This window comes from Coenobita brevimanus, chromosome 75 (genome assembly GCF_032717465.1).
Source record: "Coenobita brevimanus isolate Jiangsu-jjx chromosome 75, ASM3271746v2, whole genome shotgun sequence".
Lineage (NCBI taxonomy): Eukaryota > Metazoa > Arthropoda > Malacostraca > Decapoda > Coenobitidae > Coenobita > Coenobita brevimanus.
The window spans coordinates 22,344,062-22,371,948 of NC_137028.1; the positions used below are offsets into that span (position 1 = coordinate 22,344,062).

The 27,887-nt window shown below is 44.2% G+C and overlaps 1 protein-coding gene across 1 annotated transcript in view; it reads right to left on the bottom strand.

The window, feature by feature from the left end:
- The window catches only part of LOC145408089 (putative neural-cadherin 2), a 171,596-nt gene that overhangs the window by 4,805 nt on the left and 138,904 nt on the right, over nucleotides 1-27,887 (bottom strand). The window contains exons 21-28 of the mRNA XM_080278896.1: nucleotides 22,888-23,127; nucleotides 10,283-10,630; nucleotides 8,874-9,171; nucleotides 8,541-8,736; nucleotides 5,810-6,042; nucleotides 4,128-4,361; nucleotides 1,212-1,433; nucleotides 948-1,042 (exon numbers count right to left, since the gene is read on the bottom strand). Of these exons, the coding sequence (XP_080135022.1) occupies nucleotides 948-1,042; nucleotides 1,212-1,433; nucleotides 4,128-4,361; nucleotides 5,810-6,042; nucleotides 8,541-8,736; nucleotides 8,874-9,171; nucleotides 10,283-10,630; nucleotides 22,888-23,127 (1,866 nt within the window). The remainder of the gene's footprint in view (nucleotides 1-947; nucleotides 1,043-1,211; nucleotides 1,434-4,127; nucleotides 4,362-5,809; nucleotides 6,043-8,540; nucleotides 8,737-8,873; nucleotides 9,172-10,282; nucleotides 10,631-22,887; nucleotides 23,128-27,887) is intronic.

A 27,887-nucleotide genomic window follows, 5' to 3' on the forward strand; every position in this document is an offset into this window, starting at 1 on the left:
ACGAAAAAAAAAATCAAATAATTATGAAAGGTGGAAGAGGCTCGTCTCCTTCATAAATCTGAAAATGTCAGCCGGATAGCCAGTTTCCTTGAAGAACGGAAGACAGGCAGTAAGCACCATTTGCCCCCACCCCCTATGCCTATGGGGAAACCTCTGGAAGCAGGTCCCCCAGACTCACACACTCGACCTGCAAGTGGTAGACAGTAATTGGAACCAGGCAGTCATCACAGTACGGCCCAGCCCTGTCACACATCAGGAACCCATGTGTAAGCCGTGAGTGCCCAGTGTGAAAGAGGGCAACAACCACCTCTAATCACCGAGACCCGGAGGAGAGAACCCTCAGTACTACTTCCCCCTGAGAAATTCACTTTAATTTATTATTAACAACAGCAACCCACAGACATTGGCAACAAGCACGAACCATACTCTTCAAGGAAGATGTAATATCGGTAGCAGAAATGCGTACTGCACTTGGTAGGGGGGCGTTGAAAATACACGACTTTAACTAATGTATCCGCCCCTCTTACTGTCCTCCACACCAACATGCATGGGAACCCAATAAAACTGGACTAGCTTACCTCATCGCTGAAACAGGAAAAGCCACGTGAGAATGGCAAGGACTGAGGGAATTTGAATTAAATCATTCAAGGGCCACCAGAGTGCTTTGCGAGTCACTAAAACATTAAAGGAAGCCTCTTTGCGCGTTTAAATAATTTTAAGAGTTATAACGATAGCAGTTAATTCTGCAGTAAAAGGAGACATCCAGAGGAAGACCTCCTCCCCTCACAAAATCTCGGAACACCGCCTCAAACCCAACACCAGTGTCTGACTCGAATCATCTGTATATAATGCAACGGTGCCTCTGTGAATGGACGAATGTTCCAAAAATATATAATAAAGCTGTCTGGGAAGACTGAATACTTAGTGCCTTCAAAATTTCTGCACACCTGCACCTTTGGGAGGAACCATGGAGAGATCCTCAGGAGCTGACTGGGCAGAAATGCACTGCTGGGAGGCCAAGTCTCCCATAAGCTGCCTGACCCTGTACCCAATGGGATGTGGAGTGCTAGGATGAGAATCATAATATTTGAAAGAAAATGCTACTGTGGCATACAGTCAGTTGTGAGTCTGACATATGTCTCACACGGTTGCAGCAACAAATGATTATCGAGTTGCACTGCAGATCTAAGACAGGCACGCCAGCCTCCAACAAGAGGCGGCCCTGAAAGCACCCGCAGCAAGTCTGAGACCAGCATGACGCACAGGATCGAGAACACTACGCCGCGGTCCATTCTCAGAGGAGTACACCTCACAACCATAGGCAGGTTTAGATTCCACTGAGGCTTCATACACAGTGTAGGAGTGTTTTTCGGTAGCATTCCACGAGGTGTGAGACAATACCTTCACCACATTCACTGCCTGTATACAAGACGCTGTTTCAAATGTAAATGTGTCATTCTGCAATCAAATGCTGAGCCAAGAAACTAGGTCTCCTCCACCCACTACATAAGTCAGGATCTGGGTGAACTCTCAGGGAACACTTAACACACTCCCCTGTGGAACACTGGGGAGAGCGGTAGCTCGGTGGTAGGGTGTCGGGCTCGTAATCGTGAGGTTGCGAATTCACGCCCCGCCCGGTGGCTGCTGTGCTGGGAGGGGTAGCGCTCTCCTGTAACCCTAGCAGGGCTATATGATCTGATGATCTCTAGCTCGGGGATTAATCCCTTATCCCTGTGGAACACTCTCAAGAACTCGGGGGAGGGAGGGAGAGAGAGAAAGGAGGCCACACGGACCTGAAACATGCAGTTTGACAAGAAATCATCATGTAACAATGGCATGCTATGCAGAACGAAACTGCGACGTTGTCTCAGGATGCCTTGGCGCCAAACCTTATCATTTGCCTTTTCCAAGTTAAAAAATACAGCAAAAAGCTGCTGTCTACATGCAAAAGCCTTACAAATTGCTGATTTAAGCCTGAGGAGGTTGACGATGTACATCTAACCTGTAAAACCACTTTGTGATGGAGATTTTTTTTTTTTTAAATGCAAGGAAGAAGGAACCAATGGCCAGGAGCCTGTAAATTGTTCCCTCCAAGGAAAAAAAAAACATAAACACCATAAGAGAGCCAAATTCAAGAACTGTTCATCTCGAGATGCCTGGACACACTGCGTTTGAAAAACTGGAGATCATAGGCAGCAGGAAATACAGACAGTGGGAGACAGAACCAGAGTTGACTTATTGCATACATGAAGGACTGGGAGTAAAGGTTAACTCTTGCATTAGACAGTTGGACAGAAAAGGGATGAGGATTTGTTGCTAGACGGGTGCTACACGCCCTTCATAGTAGAGGAGGGATGCAAGCAGATAGTTCAGAGAAGCAGTGACCATGGAAGTAGCGACAGAAAGGAGATAAAGATGCAACAGTATGGTGAAGATGCAAAGGATGAAGGGAACCAGTAAGAGTAGGTCAGTTGATGAGACGAAAAACTTTTGACTCCATCTTGTTGAGAAGAGCTGTATGTGGGGAACCTTCCCACACATGAGAGTTTTACTCTACACAGGGGCGAATCAAACCTGTGTATAAAGTCAACAACTGCGCAGGGGTAAAGAAAGCACGGAGTCTGCTTAGCACAGTTAATCTCTTGGAAGCAGATTTTACAAGAGAGGTAATATGTACTTTCCAAAGTAAATCCCGAGAGAATGAAACACCAATTATCTTTAAAGATGATGCAGCATTAAGCTGGATATTGTTAAAAATTAAAGAGTACTCCTGTGGAAGATTTTGTCAGGTTGATAGATGTAAGAATTGAGTTTTTCATGCATTAAAAAGAACAAGATTACTTTTACTCCAATGAGAGATACGAGCCAAGTGGGACATTAGATGTGCCATAACCTCATCCCTTGTTTGGGTAAGTAACTGCTGAGATGGACGCTGTGGGAAGTGAATGGAAAGGTGAAGGGTGTAGTCATCAGAGAATGGATAGGTTAGATGTACAGCTTAGAAGGTCATTGATGAACAAAAGAAAGAGAGCTGGTGATAGGACAGAGCCCTGAGGAACACCATTATTGATAGCTCTAGAAGAACGGTGGCCGTCTACAGCAGCAACTATAGAACGACCAGAAAGGAAGCTATAGATGAAGGCACTGGTTTAAGGACAGAAACCGTAAAAGTGCAATTTGGAAATTAAAGATTCATACCAGACTCGATCGAAAGCTCTTGAGATGTCTAGTGCAATGGCAAAGCTTTCGCCAATGTCCCGAAACGAGGATGACCAAGAGTCTGAAATGCAGGTGAGAAGATCGTCAGTGGAGCGTCCCTGGCGGAGCCCATACTGATGATCGGAAAGAAGGCTGTGACAGAAAAGATGCTTTAAAAATTTTTTGTTAAGAATATATTCAAAAGCATTTGAAATACAGGATGTTAAAGCAACTGGGCAATAGTTAGAAGGTTGGTCATTGTCACCCTTCTTTGGGACAAGCTGAATGAGAGCAAACTTCCAGCAAGAAGGAAAGGTACAAGTTGACAGACAAAGACGAAAGGGTTTACCTAGGCAGCGTGTAAGCACAGAAGCACAGTTCTGGAGAACAACAGGAGGGACTCCATCAGGCCCATATGCCTTGTTAGTATTGAGGCCAATGATGGCAGAGAATACATCAGTTGAAGAAATTTTAATGGCTATCTCATCCTCCTAATGTTAAGAAACCAATTAGTGTAATACCGCTTCAGATGCATCGAGGACTGAAGAAACTTTCGTTTCGAACGTAAATGATTATCCTCAACCAAAAATGCCTGGATAACTGGCTTATGTGTAACTGGCAAAGCATGTTCAACAACAACGGCAGCAACAACACACACACAATGAAAGATTATGAACTTCAATGTAGAGTTCTAACTGTCACATTTGCAGTAAAGTTTCTTATGTACAGCTTAAAAAACATAAAATGTTAAAATGGCATCTTTAAATGTGCGCATAACATATTAGCAAACAGCAGTGATTGTTTCATGTTCGCGTGTAGTGCTGGAGTGAAATTAGTTCCAGAGGGTAACGGTAGCATACAATTCTTTATAGTGATTTTTTTCAAGAAAGAAAAATTCCCCGCTTAAAATGTCTTAAAATTCATCTCACCTTTCTTGACCTTTTCTCCTAGCTCGTCAGTTTTTCTGTTGAGTTTAAGAAGCTGCAATAGAAAAGCACTTGTAGTGTCATCAGAATATCTACTATCTTCAGTCAGTCTGTGGCTTCCTCTCTCGTCCTTAATACTGCTAATTTTGCTTTTCTGGGCAGTGTCCATCTGCTGCAGATCCGGGCGAGAGGCACGCAGCCGGTGGAGACGAAGAGACAGCACCACGCCCACAACAACTGTGGAAAGAATGGCCCACCATACAGACACCATAACAAGAAAAGGCTGTAAATTAAGGCATATAAACTACACAAGGATCATCAGGCAGACAGTATTTTTGCTAAGGCTCACTCTTCCCGTGAACATGGCCTATAAAGGTCTTTGTTACTTCCAAGTCTCCAACAATAGTACTGAGTAAAGATGAACAGGGTGGAAATAAGCTTTATTCAAGAGTGTGGATGTGCTAACTCATGCACCACCGCTCCCCCTCCCCTCCCCCAAGTCACCAGTGGAATCTATCACAATGTGGTGGGCGGGAGCAGAATGGTAACGATTAAGAACACGACACTTACCTCACCGGGTATATAAAAGAGGTGACAGAAAACCTTAAGAACAGTCCCACTCCTTCCATTCGATGTGTACAGTATATAATGTGACAGACTGAGTATTATGACTGTGGTGGATCGTGCATATATAGAAAATATGATGCCGCGCAGTATACCCGTGGCCGAAACTAAATGTAACAGTCAATTTGATGGCCACTGCAGGATCAGATCTTCTCTTTGGAAGGAGAGTGATATACAGATTTAACCCTTATGCTTGGCTGTAAAGTACAAATAGGGAACGAGTGTCTGTAATCAAAGTAATGTACAATACGTGATTTTCGGTGCTCTGTAATGGATATGACTGTGTTGCAGAATGTATTTATCATTAGTATGAACTAACAGGATGAGGACAGTTGGCAGCATATAAAAGGACATACTATCAACACACACACACACACACACACACACAGAGAGAGAGAGAGAGAGAGAGAGAGAGAGAGAGAGAGAGAGAGAGAGAGAGAGAGAGAGAGAGAGAGAGAGAGAGAGAGAGAGAGAGAGAGAGAGAGAGAGAGAGAGAGAGAGAACTGCTTTTATAGAGATCTAGTCTGCAGCTGAATAAAGATGTCAGAAAGGAAAAAGTCAGCCTGTTCCATGCCTGTCCCTTATGATGTACAGAGATGTGAGTCGAGGTACTTCACCTCATTCTATGGGATCCCTAGGGCTTTCAGATTAAGGTCACCCACATTCTAGGATCTTCTCTATGCAGACTACTGTGTTACCTCCACCAAGGAGGTTGTCTGGCCTGGTTTGTTTCTCTATTAGCAGCACTGTAAAAAAAAACTATTGAGTGAAATTTCACTAAGATTGAAATAATGATCGAGGATCATCAGAGAAGGAAATAATTAAACACTGGATAAAAGTGTTAAAGGCCAAGGGTAAAAATGAGAAAGGTGCTGTGCTGGCAGGGGTATGTACTCTCTGAGGCGATTTTTGTAAGACTTACGCAACTGACTGCACAACAGATGTTAAATAAAAAGCAGCGCCACGTCTCTACATGATGAGGCCACCACTTCGCAAAGGAGCAAGGTAATACTTATTTTCAGAAAACACATTTGCAATGGACAAGCTGATGCAGGACCCACCAAGTATGAACACAGAGATGGTAAGTGCGACAACTGCTGCAGTGCTGGCCATGGGATGTGCTTCTCCAGTCAACTTCTTCCACTGGCAATGATCGCCGAGATGGCTGGGGCCGCAGGTACACAGGTAGCCGGGTTGTTGGTTTTGACAGGTGCCACCATGTAGACAGGGATGCCACATGCACTCGTCTATGTCTACACATTGCTGACCTTGCAGTTGTCGACCCAGTCCACAGCTGCAGGGCAGTCAAAACACAACGTGAATGCCAGTTCATATACACAGTTTCCGTGTCAACTAGTTGCTGCTGTGAAAATCTTCTATCTATCTATCTATCTATTGCCAGACGCCTCAATCCCGTTTGGGGTGGCCACAAACAAGTCGCCTCCATGTCGCCCTGTCCCCCGCCATTTCACTCCTCTGCTCCCAGCAAACACCCCCCTCTCTCATATACCTCTCCACCCCATCCCTCCATCTCATCCTCGGCCTCCCCCTCCCTCTTTCCCCCTCCACCTCACTCACATACACTCTCTTCGTCAGTCTTTCACCCTCCATCCTCTCCACATGGCCAAACCACCTCAGTGTGTTCCTCATAACGCTTCCTATCACATCCACATCAACACCACAACGCTCCTTTATATCCTCATTCGTCAGCCTGTCTCTCCATGTGACTCCACAGGCTTCTCTTAAATAACTCATTTCCACTGCTCTCACTCTTGACTTGTGTCCTTCCAACAACGTCCAAGCTTCACTTCCGTACGTTAGAGTTGGTATCACAATACTGTCATGTAGTAACTTTTTCACTTCCATGCTCACTTCCCTGTTTCTTATCACTGCTTTCAAGGAACCAGCAACCTTTCTTCCCTGCTGTACCCTTTCAAGCACTTCACCCTCCAAACCTCCATCCTTACTCATCACACTACCCAAGTACTTAAACGTACTCACACTTTTCAATTCCTCACCATCCAACCTCGCTGTACATTCACTGACTTCACCTCTCTCAAAGACCATCACTTTACTCTTCCCTACATTCACCTTTAGATTCCGTTTCTTACACACTCTCCCAAACTCATCCACCAAGCCTTGCAGCTCTCCTTCGTCTTCACTCAACAACACAGTATCATCTGCAAACAACAGTACAGGGAGTTTCCAAACACTATCCTCTCTCACCATGGCCACTCCAACATCCACTACCCTACCTTGTACCTCTTTTATTACCTCATCCATGTACAGATTGAACAACCATGGAGACATGACACATCCCTGTTTCAACCCAACCTTCAAAGAGAAAAATTCACTTAGATCACCATCCACACGCACTGCAGCCTTCGCACCATCGTACATACTCTTCACAGCATTCAACAACTTTCCATCTACTCCATATATTCTTAACACTTTCCACAATCCTTGTCTATCCACCCTGTCATATGCTTTCTTCAAATCCATGAAAGCCGCATACAACTTCTTTCCCTTCTCTAGAAACTTTTCCACTAAAGATCTGAGAATGAATATCTGATCTACACAACCTCTTCCCTTCCTAAAGCCTCCCTGTTCTTCTCCAACTAATTTCTCTGTTCTTTCTCTAACTCTGTCAATAAGTATCCTACCATACACTTTTCCTATTATACTAAGAAGACAAATGCCCCTATGGTTACCACACACTTCTTTTTCCCCTTTTCCTTTGTACAAGGGAATAATTATACCTGACTTCCAATCCTCCGGGACTCTACCTTCCTCCCAGGCCAATCTGCACATCTTCCACATCCATTCTACTACTATCTCTCCCCCATGCTTCAGCATTTCACCACACACTCCATCAATTCCTGGGGCTTTCCCCGATTTAACTTTCTTCATTGCTTCCACAACTTCTATCCTACTGATTTCTTCCTGTCTTCTCACCTCCCTCCTTCTCCCAGCCATTCCCCAGCCACTTATACTCGCATTACTTCCATCCTCTACGTTCAACAATTCCTTAAAGTGTTCTCTCCATCTGCTCACTTTTTCTCCCTTCTCCACTAGTAATCTACCATTTTTATCTTTCACTCCCCTGCTAACTTCACTTCCACCCTGTCTTACTCTTTTCACCACTCTCCAGAACATTTTCTTACAGTCCATCCACTTTACACTCAAATTTCTTCCAAATTCCTCATCCACTCTCTTCTTACTCTCTCTTACTAATCTTTTCACCTCTCTCTTCCTTTCTACATATAACTCTCTCTTCCGCCTCTCAACCTCTTCCACGCCCCTATTTCTCATCCATTCATTGTATGCTTTCTTCTTTTGTGCCACAGTCTGTTTCACCTCTTCAGTCCACCACGCTGTTCCTTGCACCCCCCTCCGTCTTCTCTTCCTTCCACACACCACATCACATGCTGCACATATTTCTTCTGTAAATATCCTGCACACACCTTCCACGTCTCCCATCTGCTCCAATTCATATTTGCCCAATCGTTCCTCCACTTCTCTCTTAAACTCTGCCTTTTTCTCATCCTCTTGTAACCCTTCCACTCTCCTTGCAACTACTCCTTCCTCTCGTGAAAATCTTATTCCACTATAAATCTTCAGCACCAAAAGTACGTACGTTGCATAAATAATTCTGTGTAATATAAATGAATATACCCTGAAGAATTATAGTAATACCCGAAAGTATTTTTTTTTTTTAAACAGACTTCTTATATGAACGTTAATTAACCTTATTATTGTGGGTAATACAAATTTGTCAAAAAATGCTGTTACCTGCACTGAGGTAGATCCCAATGAGGGTGGCAAGTGAGAGGTGCTGCGCAAGTAATATTATGGCAAGGATCTTCAATAAAGGGGTGGCAGCCACTTTCCAGGTGCTGCAGAGAGGTCACCTGCCCCCAGCTGGTCCCGTTAATAGCAGGAGACAGTGGCAGTATATGGCCAGACACACGCAGGTCGTCTAGGCATGCTGTCAGAAGGCAGTAAATATTGAGGAAACAATTTTTTTTTTTAAGGTTCTTTCAACTATTAATTATCACCTCGTGATTTGTACAAGATTATTATATATATCAGCGGTTGTGTTGTGTCATCTTATAGGAAACTCACTGTCGTGGAGATCTTGGTGGACAGTAACCAGTCTGACACCTATAAATTCCGGGAGGCCACCAACACTGACGCCGTCATGTTTGTCCAGGTGAAGGGGCGGTGAGGGTTGCAACCCTGACCCCACGGACAGTGACTCGTTGGTGTGCCAGTGGTCGACGCTGATCACAAGGCTGTGGCCATGTCTCTCCGACTGCACCGTGTGCCACTCACCGTCACCCAGTGGCTGATCCTCAACACATACACTGTTTGTTGCCCACCCTGTCCCCGACACCGTAGCACACGCCACACCTGTACGCACCTGCAGCCAGGTTGTGTGAATGCATAGGCTACTTAGTATAAGTTAGGACCGCCACTTTCTGTAACTCGTGTTGTAATGGTCTTCACTCCTAGTATGGCCTTGACTGACCTAGATGCTGAAGTGCATTCACGGAGAGGCGAGAGCTTTGTTTCTGTTAATGCTGTAAGCTTTGCTATGGTATCTTTAGAAATGGTCACCTCTCCTTCATCTCTCATTACTGAGACCTATGTAAAGAGAATAGGGTTTAAAGGCTGAGGAATTTTTTAAAGGCGGAAATGCGTACCATATGTACTATAATACACTGAACCCTCAGGACGAAAATTTAATGTTTCATTCAGATTTTTTCTGACTCCTACAGTCCGTGAGGTCCTTCCTAAGCTAAATAAAACTGCTTGGCAATAACCAAAATCAAATTAAAAGAACTCCGAGGTTTAGAAAATTAAACATCAGGCTGTAAAATAGTTTGCTGATTAGAGTCTTCAATCATATATCATGTAATTGTGCTTGTAGACTGGAAAAGCTACTGGATCATGAGTTCGTAATACCACAGAAAAAAAGATGTTCTTTTGTTTACAGTTACATGCATGAACGGCTCTACAGTATTTATTATGTCTTGCAGCAGCAGCATTATGGCAGTCGGACGAGAAAGCTATTGTGTGCAGACTGTGACATTTAGTTTAGAAAGCTGATGTTGCACAATTACCTATCTGGCTTAAGCTAATACAGTGGAATGAAACAAACCTAACTAATCATAACCTACGGTGAGGGGAAATGCATCGAATATATGAAAATAACGAAAGGATATAAAGTTGGGGAAGAACATTAAAAAATAGAAACGAGATTAAAAGTACCGTACATCAGTGTCTGCAATATACATAAATATTTTACAGGTAATGATATTGCTATTGAAAGTTAGAAAAGTATTTATGGAAAGTCATATTTTGTGACTGGGGTTTATTGCTCGCATAATGCCACTGAGAGGCGAGCAGCTGGTGAGCTCGCTTGCAATAAGTGACCTAGCCGTGGGCCTTACTTTTCTGATGGGACAAATGATGATGATCATCTTTAAGCTCGGGAATGTGAGCAAATATAGACCATTAGTGTAACTTACGTATATGGCGAAGGCTGCAGCGTGGTGTTGTGCTGCCAGGTGCAGAAGGATGCCGTCACGCCGCCCTCTGGTCCTCACCCGCACCTGCACTGACACCCGCCATGGCGCCGGTGTGAAGGACAGTGCCAGTTTCATGTAGGAGGACACACCCAGCGTGACGGGTAAGGTGGGTGTGGCACAGGCAGGACCCATCCACCCTGGATCGCAGTCACACTGTGGGTGTTTCAGCCCGCCCTCACACCGTCCCCGCACCCCACACATGCCCGCCAGGCCACTGCAAGCCCCCTCCTGCCGCCCACACCCGCTGCTGCTGCCCTGCGAGAAGGCTGGCTCGCCCAGGTCCACCACCTGGGAGGAAACTGAGCCCCAGTTACTGGGTCGTGCATCTCCACAACGTCTACAGAGCTTACCTTTAGGGTGACAGTCTGAGAAGCCTTTTGTAAGAGTACAGTACACAGAAGAAATCGCGTTTGTAGCTCTGTACATTCTCAGAAAAAAAGGTTAGATAGAGGAAGAATGGAGTAAGCTTAGTACTTCTGACAGCAGAATTTTTATAACGGGCAGGTAAGAGAATGATATCACTGATATAAAAGTTCCTTAAACTTTTGTTAAATTGATACATCACAGTATATTCATCATCATCATCATCATACCACCCTTTTCAATAAAAGTGTGAAGAGAAAAAATAACAGTGATTCAATTAAATGAACCGTACATCCATTCATTTACCATTAAAGCTTTCAAAAGTTTGTACTGTACTTGACGGGGATGTACCACGGTTCGTATGCGAGAGGTTGCTGGAGGTTTTCTACCATGTAACCTTAAGCGCCGCCAAGGACGTTGGGTAGTTTCATGGGACTTAAAATGCTCTAGACTACGCCAGCTTAACCTTAGGCCCTCCCACGTCCCAGTCCCTAAGGGGCCACCAAATGGGTAATAAGGACTGGTTGTTACTGCCATCCACTCAGTGGAGTGCTATCTTCATTTATCTGGGCTCAATGATGAGCCGTGTTTCATGTAACCCAGGTTACCATTATCTGTGGCGGGAAATAGGAATAATTATAAAACGAAACGGATGCCTGGTGGCAGAAATTAGGCCATTACACAGGTAATGTAATCGATTAAGATTACACATTTTATTATCATTAAGAAAATTCGAAAGTATTCAATTACAGTAACTATTATATGCCTTGTAATCGTGATGACAATCACGATTACTTTCCATATATATAATATATAACAAAGAAATAACTTTGTTTAGAAGGTACAGTGGTTTTACATATACTGTACATGGTTTGTCGTTAATCATATTCATCTATTGCCAGACGCCTCAATCCCGTTTGGGGTGGCCACAAACAAATCGCCTCCAAGTCGCCCTGTCCCCCGCCATTTCACTCCCCTGCTCCCAACTCACACCCCCCTCTCTCATATACCTCTCCACCCCATCTCTCCATCTCATCCTCGGCCTCCCCCTCCCTCTTTCCCCCTCCACCTCACTCACATACACTCTCTTCATCAGTCTTTGACCCTCCATCCTCTCCACATGGCCAAACCACCTCAGTGTGTTCCTCATAACGCTTCCTATCACATCCACATCAACACCACAACGCTCCTTTATATCCTCATTCGTCAGCCTGTCTCTCCATGTGACTCCACAGGCTCCTCTTAAATAACTCATTTCCACGGCTCTCACTCTTGACTTGTGTCCTTCCAACAACGTCCAAGCTTCACTTCCGTACGTTAGAGTTGGTATCACAATACTGTCATGTAGTAACTTTTTCACTTCCATGCTCACTTCCCTGTTTCTTATCACTGCTTTCAAAGAACCAGCAACCTTTCTTCCCTGCTGTACCCTTTCAAGCACTTCACCCTCCAAACCTCCATCCTTACTCATCACACTACCCAAGTACTTAAACGTACTCACACTTTCCAATTCCTCACCATCCAACCTCGCTGTACATTCACTGACTTCACCTCTCTCAAAGACCATCACTTTACTCTTCCCTACATTCACCTTTAGATTCCGTTTCTTACACACTCTCTCAAACTCATCCACCAAGCCTTGCAGCTCCCCTTCGTCTTCACTCAACAACACGGTATCATCTGCAAACATCAGTACAGGGAGTTTCCAAACACTATCCTCTCTCACCAGGGCCACTCCAACATCCACTACCCTACCTTGTACCTCTTTTATTACCTCATCCATGTACAGATTGAACAACCATGGAGACATGACACATCCCTGTTTCAACCCAACTTTCAAAGAGAAAAATTCACTTAGTTCACCATCCACACGCACTGCAGCCTTCGCACCATCGTACATACTCTTCACAGCATTCAACAACTTTCCATCTATTCCATATATTCTTAACACTTTCCACAATCCTAGTCTATCCACCCTGTCATATGCTTTCTCCAAATCCATGAAAGCCGCATACAACTTCTTTCCCTTCTCTAGAAACTTTTCCACTAAAGATCTGAGAATGAATATCTGATCTACACAACCTTTTCCCTTCCTAAAGCCTCCCTGTTCTTCTCCAACTAATTTCTCTGTTCTTTCTCTAACTCTGTCAGTAAGTATCCTACCATACACTTTTCCTATTATACTAAGAAGACAAATGCCCCTATGATTACCACACACTTCTTTTTCCCCTTTTCCTTTGTACAAGGGAATAATTATACCTGACTTCCATCCTCCGGGACTCTACCTTCCTCCCAGGCCAATCTGCACATCTTCCACATCCATTCTAGTACTATCTCTCCCCCATGCTTCAGCATTTCACCACACACTCCATCAATTCCTGGGGCTTTCCCTGATTTAACTTTCTTCATTGCTTCCACAACTTCTATCCTACTGATTTCTTCCTGTCTTCTCACCTCCCTCCTTCTTCCAGCCATTCCCCAGCCACTTAAACTCGCATTACTTCCATCCTCCACGTTCAACAATTCCTTAAAGTGTTCTCTCCATCTGCTCACTTTTTCTCCCTTCTCCACTAGTAATCTACCATTTTTATCTTTCACTCCCCTGCTAACTTCACTTCCACCCTGTCTTACTCTTTTCACCTCTTTCCAGAACATTTTCTTACAGTCCCTCCACTTTACACTCAAATTCCTTCCAAATTCCTCATCCACTCTCTTCTTACTCTCTCTTACTAATCTTTTCACCTCTCTCTTTCTTTCTACATATAACTCTCTCTCCCGCCTCTCAACTTCTTCCACGCCCCTATTTCTCATCCATTCATTGTATGCTTTCTTCTTTTGTGCCACAGCCCGTTTCACCTCTTCAGTCCACCACGCTGTTCCTTGCACCCCCCTCCGTCTTCTCTTCCTTCCACACACCACATCACATGCTGCACATATTTCTTCTGTAAATATTCTACACACACCTTCCACGTCCCCCATCTACTCCAACTCATATTTGCCCAATCGTTCCTCCACTTCTCTCTTATACTCTACCTTTTTCTCATCCTCTTGTAACCTTTCCACTCTCCTTGCAACTACTCCTTCCTCTCGTCTTTCCCTTCTTCTATTCCTCCATCTTACTTGAGCTTTAACTCTGGCCACCACCAAGTAGTGGTCAGAAAGTCTACTCCCCCAACCTCTATAAACTCTTGCATCCAATATACATCTTCGCATCCTTTCATCCACACACACATAATCAATCATTGCCTTCCTTTCACTCAATTCACCACCCGCCCTTCTCATCACTCGCCATGTATACCTGTGGATCATTTTATGCCTGAAGAGGGTATTGGCTATCACCAACCCCCTCCCAGCACAAATGTCCACTAACGCACTCCCATTCTCATCTATCTCAGCAGGCACACCCCACTCACCAACTATTCCATCCACCTTCACATTCCCAACTTTACCATTCATATCACCAGTCAAAAACACTCTATCATTCCTTCCAAACTTTTCCATGCACACTTCTACATTTGTCCAGAACTCTTCTCTCACTCTTCTAGCACGATCTTGTGTTGGCGCATACACACACACAATCGCCCACATTTGTATTCCAACTTTCAACTTTACCCACACAATCCTAGACCCAACTGATCCATGCTGTCTTATGCTCCTCTTCCATCTTTTACTCACAACTATACATACTCCTTCCTTTGCCCTCTCATTCTCACCTACTCCTGCACATATACCCCATCCATACTCCCATTCTCTCACACTTTCTCCTCTCCATTTTGTTTCAGTTATTCCACATACATCCACTTTCGCATCCTCAAGCACCTGGACAATCTCTCTCTCTTTCACCTCATCATTTGCTCCCCTTACATTCCACGTTCCAATTGCAATGTCCTTTGTCCGGTCCTTGGTCGTCAACGTTTGGTCAGTCCTTGTCCGAGGCTTATTGTTTGTTTTTTTAGTTAGTTGTTTTCCGGGGAGGGGTACTAACCCTCCGCCAACCCTTTAAGTCGCCTTTTACGAGAAGCAGGGATACTGGGGGAGTATTCTTGACAAACCCCCCTACCCCCAGGGGGGGTACACCAGTTTTCTTTTTAATCCGGGGTATGTAGACCATAATCTGGGGATGTGGGACTCATTCCCTGAATAAGAAAAAAATATATGAAAATTTTCTCTCGGATATTGTTCTTTCAGAAGAAAATCTTTTTCATTTAATAATATTTTCTATGCTTTTCAACTGTGAGAAATAAAGTTACTGTTTTATAATCTGACACAGGAGAATCAAAATTCTGTTATAGAATAGTTGTAGTTAGCTTGTATATTTGTCATCAGCCATTTTTCCACAAGCAGACAAATAAGAGGGAGTCCTACTGATTTTCTTTCCTGTCGTATTCCTTATGGGACCGCCGGTGGTGGCGATTTCGACAGTCTGGCAAATAGGGTATGGGGACACCATGGACAGTCCACTGGGGATTTGGACAGGAACATGAGTAGCATTGCTCTGGGACCTGCGGCGAGGCTGGCTATCGCCGCAGGTAACAAATAACTTAAGTTTGTTTTCCTTGGTGAATCCCAAATCTTATTAAAGTATGGCTAGTTTTATAAAGATCTTGGGGATGTTCAGGTGGGAGGAACAGTAATCACTTGAAGGTAACACTACATCGAGTGAGTGGATGACACGACTTCAGGTGTCAGCTGATAGGCAGATTTGGATTCTCCATGTCAAATTACCGTATACGGTGCCAATTTTATGTGTCCAAAGGCCTCCATTTAACAATTCCGCCAGAAGCAGAAGAAGAAGAAGAACGTTGGCCGCTCATTGACCTGCTGGCTATCGCCGCAGGTAGAAAGGGTTACGAACCCCTGCTCTATAGTGTAGTTTACGTTCCAACAGCATTATTAATGAACTTAAGATTTTAGTTTAGTATATTCCTCTAACACCCTACTGTTACGCTGTACACAACCACTGTACTGTACTATCTACTTGCCTACTGCCAGATACAATACACCTATTGCACCTTTCCATTTTCGACTGTTAGGCAAGGCTTTAGACGCGACATAAACACCATATCCCTGAATGCGTTAGAGCGGCGAGTGTATTGTTTCACGAGGTTGTGTGTGTGTGTTTGTGTGTGTGTGTGTGTGTGTGTGTGTGTGTGTGTGTGTGTGTGTGTGTGTGTGTGTGTGTGTGTGTGTGTGTGTGTGTGTGTGAGCGCGCGCGCTTGCACATACCCCAGAAGCCCTACAACAGTCTCACCATCGTTTCCAACATATATCATGCAATGGGGCTTCAAATAAATGTTAGTACAATGGAAATAATACATCAGAGAAACAACCCAGCAAAGCCTCCTTCATTCCAGATAAATGGCGAAAATGTTAACCAGGTGGAGAATTGTACCTGCCTTAGAAGTGTGTTTACAGATAAACATAACATTGATGCAAATGTCCTTACACGAATCAACCACGCTTCAGCCTCTTTTGGACGTCTTAGATTCAGAGTCCTTGAAAAATTTTAGAATCGAGATGAAGGTGTCAGTATATACGGCTGTATGCCTCTCCACCTCTCATGCGGTGCTGGATCCTGGACGACCTACCAGCGTCACATCAAACAGCTTGAGTCTTTTCACATCTGATGCTTACAGTGCATCCAAGGACTTACATGGAAGGATAAAACCCTTCACTCGCAAATTCTCCGGCGGCAGAGTCAACTAGCATAGAAACCATGCTGGCTAAAAAACAGCTGAGATTGACAGCACACGTGTTTCGCATGCCTGAGCACCGCTTTCCCCGCCAGGTTCTGTATGGCCAACTCACTGCAGCACGGCGAAACCCAGGGAGACAGAAGATACATAAAGATCATATAAGAAATGCAACATCATACTAAAAGATCCTGAAACCAATGCCTTGGACAGAAAACAATTGTGAGCCCTCTGCAGCGAAACAACTATTCATTTTGAAGAAGCTCAAAACCTGGCCAGAGATGAGCACAGACAACAGAGGCACAACCAGAACAGAGTTCTCCCAGCAAACCCAGATTTGACATGCCGACAGTGTGGTAAGGTTCGCGGATCCAGGATTGGTCTGCGCAATCACACAATTGGCTCCAGAGACAAGCCTAATGAGCACAGTGGTCATCGTCTTCTGTAGCAGAAGAACAGCTTTGTGTAATTCACCGGGTCGGTCAGGACCACATGATGGTCGTGATCGTCAGCTCTTACCCTCCCTGAAGGGAGCTGAGAGCTCATATAGTCCGATCTAAGGGCAAGGCTGTGACCTTCACACACGCACACACCCGTCCCCTTGCTCAAGGGGGACAGTAACCACTCACTTCGTCAGTGAAACTTTTCGCAACCTGAGCGAGGCGCGAACTCCTGTCCACCAGTTGGCAAGCGAGAACGTTACCACTGCACCAGCGAGTGTGTGTGTGTGTGTGTGTGTGTGTTAACAGTATAACTTGTACGGTTTAGATCCGATTTTAAGCAAACTTGGTGGAAATGTTAAAGATCAACCATGGGGATGGGCATTTTTTTTTTTTTTTGAATGATAGGTCAAATGTCAGGGGTAGCGTGCAAAGTCAAAAGTCAACCTAAACAGTTTTGATTCAATTTAGACCAAACTTGTTGGGTGGGCTGAAGGAATGACAAAGATGAAGGGGATCAATATTTATAACAATCAGCTTAATTTCGATCAGCATATGTGTCAATGTGAATAAAGTAAGTAAAGGGTGTTCAATCACCTTAGCCCCTCCCATCAGCCCAGACAAAAGTCAATGAGAACCCACTCAATGATGCTGCTTATAAAAGATGACTATGCAGTTTTTTTACATTTGACACGTCAGACCTTATGCTGATTAATCAATTTCTTTTCTTTCAGATAGAGTTTTTCTGGAGTGATGTAGGCGAGTGAACGTGTGAAGAATCAGTGAATGTGATGCATCATGGTAATCGCTTTTCGCATCGCTAAAGATCAACCTCAGGTACCATGATGTGATCCTGGGTTGCCAGGTTCCAATTTCGTTTGACAAAACGCAAAGTTGAGGTCCCTGGCAGCCCACGATCGCACTATGATACCTTGTGGCTGTTCTTCAGCGATGCAAAACGTGAATGTCTTGATGTGTTACAATCACTGATTCTTTTCACTTTCATTCGCTTACATCACTTCAAAGTCGATCTGAAACAAAAGAAACTGGTTAATCAACATAAGATCTGACATGTCAGATGCCAAAGGCTATAATTATAGGCTAATCAACTTATATAGGCAACATCATTGGATACTTTCTCCTTTCGTAAGGGAAGAAGGGTGGGGAGGCTTAGGTGTTTGAACACCCAGTAATGTGGTTTTGCTACGAACTGGACCAAAGCTGATGCAAGGCTTGAGGGGTCAGTATATTTTTTTTTTAAGAACAACCGGACAGTGTCAAATTAGTCAGATTCTATCCGACTTAAAACATAGCAGAAGGATTGAGAATGAGGTAAAGATAAAAGCTTGCAGTTTTGTGAATTATCAGTAAAAAATCGGGATCTCTGGGCAAGGTCATTGTTGAATTCTGTAACTCAGAATGCATTTATTTTATCCGGATCAAATGGATGGAAATGCTGAGAGTCAGCCAGGGATGAATATATCTGATTTACAGAAAAGTAGGTCAGAGGTTAAGGACACAGGGCAAAGTCGACCCACTATTTTGATCCGATTTGCACCAAAATTGCTGGAAAGGTTGACCTTCGGACAAGGTTGAGGTAAAAAAAAAAAAAAAAAAAAAAAAAAAAAAAAAAAAATTGAAGGTCAAGGTCACAGGGTAAAGCCAAATGTCTGATCCCCTGACCAGCTGAAAGGAGCGTGTATTGCACTGTAAGTGACTTTATTTCCTGTGTATTCTAGAAAACATTAGTATGGTTACTTATGGAAAGAGGAAACAAAAGCATTCGGGGGCTGAACGCTTGTCGCGGGTGGAAACAAAAGCATTCGGGGGCTGAATGCTTGTCACCCGTGACAAGCTACCTACAAACCATATTTGAAGGAAATATCTGTATCTGTTGCTGAGATTTTGGCCAAAATGCAATTTGATAAATGGCGGGTGGCATTCGGTTGTCTTTGATCAAATCCCTACCAAAAGTTAATCACTTCTGCCCAGCCACATAGTTGCTGTTTCCTGAAGGTTTGGTGAAAATTCGTCCACAACTTTCGAGATATTTTTGGGGACGCGCGCGTGCACACACACACACACACACACACACACACACACACACACACACACACACACACCTACAAGTACGATATCGCATAGCCTAGCTGAGGCGGGCGATAGGTATGAGTAACTGAGTCCGAGCCTCAGCTTGGAAAGATGGTGGTCCTTCGGAGGTAAGGACGAGGAAGGCAAGAGGAGGATGACAATTCCACCTCATCCCCTAACTCTTAAGAGGCCCTTTAGACCTGGAACCCCAGCCGGAAAGGGTGGTGGTGACCTTTCAAGAGTAAGAACTAGGAGGGCATGGAGGAAGTCGACCAGTCCACTTCATCCCCCTCCTGAGACCTTCTGAAGCCTCAGCCCCAGCCAAAAAAGGTGGCAATGGCCCTTCATGGGGAAGACAAGTCTGCTCATGGAGTGCAACGTTACAATGATGAGCAGGCTTGAGTACTGCTTCGACTAAGTAGGGCCATACTAGAAGTGCTTATTAGCAGCAGTTGGACTAAAGACACTCCCATCAGCCAATGGGGTGGAGGGGGGAGTAAGCCCAACTAGATGCCGGTCCAAAGACCAGATAAATGGGGAAGGTTGGCATCAGGAAGAACATTCATCCATAAAAACAGACGTAACCAAAATGAAAAATCAAACAAGGATAGCCTTGACCTCGACTCCATATACTGTACAAGTGAGAATGGATGGAAGATAAGAAAAGGAAGATTCATTTTTTTTCCCTGCCTGTGCAGCATACCTGTATTGCGCTTTCTGTGCATTCACGAGATTAAGTAACTTCCAGTCAAAGAATACACGTCATAAAGTGTTTAACCCGCCCCATCTCTACCACTTTTCCACCACTGACTCCCCCCAATTCCGACCATTTTAGGAAAATTTTTTTTTTGGCTCAAACCTTCGCTTTTGGTGAGAAACATCGAAAATTCATAGAGAAATCGCTCACCTGAGGTTTTAAATACTCATTACAGGTAGGAGTGCCTCCTTACCTTACTGGGTTTTCCATCAGGCTGGCACCAAAGAAAACGAGTTCTTTGGGAGGATAACTATTTAACACCACTCATAAGCGGTATTTATTTATTTACTGTTACGAATTTATATGTAGTACAAGAGTATATTGGTTTTCAAGCAGTAATATAGGCATTATAAGCATTGTTTCACTCACTAATACCTGACCTTTTTTTGCCACATTACCTGATCATCATTTCTAACTGTTTCTTCCTCTAATGCTATGTAAAGTTTGTCCTCCACATTGTCATTGATTGGGGAATCACTCTGGCCCTGAATTTCGTACCGTGGCATGACATGGCTATACTGGCCAGATCACTGATAACAGGTGAATTGCTGAGACAATGGCATGCAGGGGGGGGGAGGAGGTCATGCTGGGTAAGGCATTGTCCCTGCCTGGCATCTTGTTGAGGAAGGTATCACGTGTATACGTACCAAAAATGACTCGCGAAAATTGAAAATTGTGCAAATTAGGGACCTTGCAATTTTTTTCGCGTTTATGTACGTCGATGGGATTGGCAGTGACAAAACGTGTGGACGTAAAAGAACGTTGACGGGACGCCGCGGGTTAATAAGTATACAAGTAGCACTGGAATCTCTCAGAAGTTCATTATTTTCATCTCTCTATGCCTTCTTTACGCTGCTTAAGCAATGAGTGTTGCTGGCCCCTCATTGGAATGCCGCTTGAAGTCCGCAGTAGTACAGTGGATAGATATACGAAATAATGTGTATGCATCTCATGAATACATACAACAAGAATACTGTGTGTTTCATGATTTTGTGACATAATTATGTAGCGCCACGAAGCTGTCAAGAGGTGGGATAAAGAAATGGACATGGCGAGCCAAAGAACAGGTGTGATGGGCCGGCATATTGATGGCCGTAGGGCTTGGGCAGGATAATATATCCTTTGAAAATAGGTGTTGTTGGCTTAGTGTAGTTTGAGTGTAGTGAAGGTTTGTTTCATATTATCCTCCAAGCATGAGAGGAGCAGGGTGGTAAAGAAATAGGTGTGGGCAAATATACGGAGAGGATGAACTGAAACTACGGTAGGGCGTGGGTAAGGCCACGGGATGTATACTCTTTAAAGATGGGTGCTTTAGGATTAATGCCTATAGTTCTGAGATATTTTATCTCAAAGTTTTCTTCAACAACAAGGACAAAACAACACACTCTCGTGTTACTGCAACTGGTCTGGTGTCTTGTATAGAAAGGGAAAAATATCTGGTATCTAGTTAACAAAGACGGTAGGGTGTACAAAAGAAAAGAACAATTGACTGATTTTGATAAGCTGTATGAATTTGAAATGCAGGTTGACAATGTAATTGATTAAGATTACGATTATATGAAAATCTTTAATCGACTGTAATAGATTACGAATAAAAATTACAATTACCCCGAGTCTGCCTAACGGTCTAGTGTTTTAAAGCAGTCCGACTGAGTGTTTGGAGTTTATTGCTCGCAGAATGTTATTTATGGAAGAGCGACACACACACACACACACACACACACACACACACACACACACACACACACACACACACACACACACACACACATCTACCTCTGCCTATCTATCTATATCTATCCAACTATTTATCTGTCTCTATCTAGCTATCCATTTATCTGTCTGTCTTTCTATTTTTCTATCAGTCAATTTGTCTATCTATCTATCTGTCTGTATCTGCATTTATCTGTCTATATACCTACATATATACAGAGTGAGAGAGAGAGTTATCTGCATCTATCTGTCTATATACCTACATATATACAGAGAGAGAGAGAGAGAGAGAGAGAGAGAGAGAGAGAGAGCACGAAAAACAGAACACTATAATTATGATAACAGTTAATTGGATTGGCGCTGTACCTTAAGTAGACTCTTTTAGAATCTTTTATGGGTGGTGTTGTAAGTGCTGTTTTGACCCAGCAGATGTTAGACAGAGTGATGACTAGGGTGATTTGAATGTGAAGTTTTATGTTAAATCTTGGCAGCACTGCCTGAACTGAAACATGTTTGGATAAGGTTTTTTGTCTGCTTAATCACATGCTCATTTTTCTTTAAATCAGCTCTCAGTAATATCTGTTTCCTTAAAATTATCTTAGATACCGTATTTCCTGAATAATACCCCTCAAATTACGACATATTCTTAATCGAAGGAAAATTACTCGCAAATTAGAGCCCTGAGAGAACAGCACACCAGCATCTATCGGTTAATATTGACAGGTTGCCTGTACTCTAGATGTCGATAAGACAACAATATTGTGTTCGTACATTCACAGATCAGTCCCCACTCTGCTGTTCGATTTCCTGTGTGACACCCTCTCTTCTCCTCTCTTCTCTCTCTCTCTCTCTCTCTCTCTCTCTCATCGAGTGAGATACTATTTTGTCTACAACATAATTCACCATTTAATGTGTAGGTATGGCAGCTAAATCCAATGTTGCATAATATCAAGATAACTGATACTTAAAACTCTAAAACAATGATTCGTGAAAGGACCATTTTCCTTCAAACCTGTTGATAATATCTAAGGGTAGTATCTTCAAAAGTCTAAATAAAATGGTTGATATGAAAGTTTGAACTGGATCTCTAATGAATGCCTTGAATGCTGTATCTAAGTGTTGTAGGTAATTCCTCTTACAAGCAAAGATTTCTGGGAGAAACTTGCTGGAAACGTTAAAAAAAGGAAAGTTGAGTGGAGGAATAGTGGTTAGAGAAGGGGATACTGTATGTACTTACCTGTGATTTTCGTCACCCAGCCAGAATTTACATGTCAAGTTTGGTCCTGGTTCATCCATTTGTTTAAGAAAGATGATGACAACAGCTTCAGGTAAATAACAGGAAAACAGTCACCACATGAGGCATATATTTACTTTTCCATTATATCTTGACTGTCCAAGTAAGTTTCTTCACATTACAAACAAAAGGATCAATACATGATCACTTTAAATATTAGATACTATGATATGTTTGCAAAGACTGTGGCTCACCCGAGTGTTGATGGTGAGATGGGCTAAACATCCGTAGAGGTTGTGTGTGGTAGGCGTTTCCCTCCAACCGTGGTGCTCTGCCAGCACCAATAAAGGTGACTGGGCCACACCGCCCACCTGAAGTGGCCCCGAACCTGGCCATGTGCTGCCCCGCCACTGTTGCCTGGCTAAGCAGTGGCTGCTGTCCACAGCACCGTCCTCCCACCCTTGTCCACACAAGTCCACCATTAGCATCACGACCTGTTGAATGAGTGATGTATCACACACACTTCTCAGTTACTTCCACTATTCTTTCACATTTCACTTATTCCAGCATCCACTCCTAACTCCCCCCCTTTTTTTTTTTTTTTACCTACGAAGATTTAATTTGCACAGAGGTAGACTTCCACCCCCATCAGGCGTCAGGCTGAGCCAAACCAGTGAACATCCTTATTTACACGTGAATCGGGTGTGGGGGAACCTATTGGTCCCCCCCCCTGGTATTTTAGATGTACTATAAACTTGGTGTTGTAGAGGGACACCTTCGCACGATGGCTCTGACATAGCAGGGCGGTTCACTGTCTGGTTATGGAACTGTTCCTCAGCACCCTGAAAGGAAAATGGTGGACTGCAGGAGGGGGGGGGGGGCACTTCAGCCTGCAATCTATTGGGCTGACATTCAGATGAACCTGAGGCTGCAACAACCAGTACTGCTACTATAAACATGGCAAAGAATATTGGAGTGGGTGGTGGGGAGAAGATGGCAGGTGGAAGGGTGATGTAGGTGGAAGGCTAATGTGTGTGTGTGTGTGTGTGTGTGTGTGTGTGTGTGTGTGTGTGTGTGTGTGTGTCCTTAGTATACCAGTATTTTTTTTTCTACCCAGGAATATGAAATTAGGACTGAACTGCTTTTAGGCAGGATGGGTCCAGTGAAGATTCCTATGTATACCCGGGGCAAAGGGTGGGCAGGGGTGCTCTTCCCCTCCCACGGTTTCCCATAAGCGTAACAGTGTTAACTAAAGATGGTGGTGTATGTGGCTGGGTGGTGTTGGCGGGAAAGTGGTGTATGTGGGAAGTTTTTTTTTTTTTTTTTTTTTTTTTTTACCTAACGACGAAATTTTATGTAGAGGCTGACCGACCACCCTTATTAGGTTTTAGGCCGGATCTGACCCCCTGGGAGTCTACAGGGTGGTTCATGTGTGTATATCTATATCTATACCGTATATATATATATATATATATATATATATATATATATATATATATATATATATATAGAGACACACACACACACACACACACACACACACACACACACACACACACACTTTTTAACCCAGGAACACCAAATTTGGCATACTGGTAGACGTTCACCCTGGCCACGTTTTAAGTGGGGTGGAAACCCCGATGACCAACCCCCACAGGTGGGAGGCTGCCCACAGTGGGGAAATGCCACTTTGTTTTACTTAAGAACATGAAACTCTGCACAATGGTGGATGTTTCCTGGTATCAAGTTTTCGGCAGGGTGAGACCCTTCAAAGGCTTCTGCCAACCCCTTCCTCAGGAGGCCAACGTAATATATTTTAGTTGGTGAACAGTGTTTTGCAAACCAGAAGACCTTTTCCTCGACCAGAGTTTATGAAGGGTGAGACTCCGCCTCCGTTTTCGTTTTCGTTTTCGTTTTCGTTTTTAAAGGCTCCAACATGCTTGCATGTGTCGGCCTTGGTCACCTAATGGCGGCTATCCACGCTGCACGATCCATTGCAGCCTCTCTGTTCAGTCCCTTAACCCTAAGGTCACACTTAATGACCTCGTCCCATGTCTTTCTCGGTCTACCCCTCATAACCCCACTCCCAATATTAACACTTCTCATTCTCCTCACCCAATTATCATCCCTCATCCTCTCCACATGTCCAAACCACCTCAATCTACCTCTCCTCATCACAACACCAATACAACTCCAGTCCCATCCTACCTCTCAACTCTTCCATTGTAAACCCAGCCCCTCCAGGCCTTGGACGCAGGGACGCACTGCACATCCACCTAATCATTGTCATTTCTGTACGTCTGAGCCGGCGAATGTCTTCCTCCTTCACTGCCCAGGTCTCACTGCCATACAGCATTACACTCCTAACACATGCTGCATACAAAGACCCCTTAGCACGTAGGGAGAGCCCTCTCAATGTCAGGAGAGGCAAGAGCTCCCTGAACTTCTTCCAACCACTTCTCACCCTAGCCACAGAGGTAGCTCCAGCCCCACCTCCAGCACACAACATGTCTTCCAAATAACAAAACTCTTCCACACACTCAAGAGATTCACCAGCAAGTTCAATCCTTTCACGTCTGACAATCTTCACCTGCTCACCCCGGCACGCCGTACACATAAAATCAGCATTATCTCGCAGTCTACCTCTGATACCACTACATCTCTTATGCACCCATTTTTCACACACACCGCACAAGATGGAATTACTTCCCACGCCCTTGTGGCAAACTGCACATGGCCACTCTCCCTCGTCTTTGACAGTACCGCCACCAACCCTAGATATCATCACTTTTGTTTTATCTGCATTTACCCTTAAACCCTTTTGCCCCATACCATCTCTCCACTTCCTAAACCTTTCCTCCTCCTCCCTTTCATTCTCTGCAATCAACACCAAATCATCAGCATACAACAACTCCCACGGGAGTCCGTTTCTAAAGTCACGTGAAAGGGCTTCAAGTACCATGATGAACAACATGGGACTCAAGACTGACCCCTGATGCACACCAACATTCACGGAAAACACATCACTCAAATCTCCATTCACTCTCACCTGGGTGTGAGCACCCACATACATGGCCATAACCACCCTAACCAGCCACTCCTCCAAGCCAAGCTTTCTCATTGCCCACTTCACCACCTCTCTAGGGACTCTGTCAAAGGCCTTTTCCAAATCAACAAAAACAAAATAAAGATCCCTTCTCCTACCAATATATTTTTCCTGAAGCTGTCGAACAATGAATATGGCATCAGTGGTCCCCCTACCTGGCATGAACCCAAACTGCATCTCATCAATATTCACTCTTTCTCTAATCATACCTTCTAAAATTCTCTCCATTACCTTCATTATCTGATCTAAAAGCTTTATACCTCTATAATTTCCTCTTTCCAGGGCATCACCCTTCCCTTTATACACATTTACAGTTACACTCTTCAGCCAATCATCTGGGACAACACACTCATAAATAATCCTATTTATCAGGTCAGTGACTAAACTCACCCCTATATCGCCTGAGGCCTTCAACATTTCGGCAGTCAACCCAGACACACCTGCTGCCTTCCCCACCCTCATCCTGCCTATTGCCTCACTCACAGTAGCAGTATCAATCAAAGGCCAAGGGCCAGACACTGGATCTGCTGGCTCCAAACTTTCCCTGTCCCAGTCAAACTCCTCATTCAACAACCGGTTATAATGCTCTCTCCATGCATCTTTAACATCCTCACTGTTCACCACTATCATTCCTTCATCATTCTTCACACACTGCTCACCTATGATACCCCGATTATCCCTCTTCACCTGACCTGCCACCCTAAATATATTTTTCCTTTCCCCATGATTTAGGTTATCAAGTAATTGTCTCTGTGACTCAGACTTTGCCCTGTATACCTCTCTTCTAGCCCTACGCTTGGCAGCCAAATATTCCTCTTTGCTACCACCCTTCTTCCATTCCCGGAAAAGCCTTCTTTTCTCCTTAATTGTAGCTTCTACACCCTCATCCCACCACCAAGTTACTTTATGTCTTTGTGGTCCTCTTGTCCAGCCGCATGTTACATCAGTAACTCTCAAGAAATTGTTCTTGAGGGCTCTGTACTGTTCATTAACGCCTCTGTCTACAGCTCCCTGTTCAGCCACCACTCTCCTCAACTCGATATAGAAGGCATCCCTTACTACTTGGTTTTTCAGCTTCCATATTTTCCTCCTAGGTACATAAGTCCTCTTTTTCATCACTTGTTCTTTAAGCACCATATCACAAATCAATAGTTTGTGCTGCTGCGCACACTCCTCACTTCCTATAACTTTAACATCCCTCACTAACCTCCTATCGGCCCTCCTAACCAGAAAATAATGTATCTGACTGCTATTTCCCCCATACTCATACGTAATTAACCTACTGTCTCTTTTCCTAAAATATGTATTGCACACAATCATGTCCGTTGCCTCCCCAAACTCGAGTATCCTTTCCCCTTCTGCATTCCTTAGACCATACGCACATCCCCCATGCACTCCTTCATAACCTTGTGCTGCTTCACCTACATTACCATTTAAGTCCCCTCCCAAAATCACTATCTCATCATCCCGCATACCACCCACTACACGTATTAAATCATCTCAAAATCTATCTTTCTCTGATTCATCCAATCCTGCCTGTGGAGCATATGCCGATATAATAGCAGCTATCTTTCTTCCCAACAGAATTTTCACTACCAATATCCTATCGCTTACTCTCAAAACATTCATTACATATTCCACCCATTTCTCCGCAACCATCACACCAACACCTCCATATCCGTCTGTCCTCCCCTGCCAAAACAACTTATAGCAACAGTCCTTCCCAACAATCTTTCTGGCTGATCCACCCCTGTACCGGACTTCCTGCAAACACGCCACATCCACCCACCTCCCACTGAATGCCTCAACGACTTCCCCTGCTCTTCCCCTCAAACTTCCCACATTCCATGAACCCACCCTCATCCCCATGGGTGATTTACTGTCCTCAGGTTTGCTTTGAAGTTTATTTTGTTTTGTCATCTTCAGTATTAATAAAGGGGACAGACACAGCACAGGTCCCACTCACTGCACAGTCCCAGGTCCAGGCAATGGATCTGGGACCCCTAGCCCACCAGCTTACCAGTGGCTGTGGTAGTGGCCTCGGGGCACCCTGCCAGGACAGCTGCAGGGACACCCTCCAAGCGCGTCTTGGCACTGCAACTATCCCGCCATTATACACCAACTGATAGGGCAGCCTCCTGGGGCGCT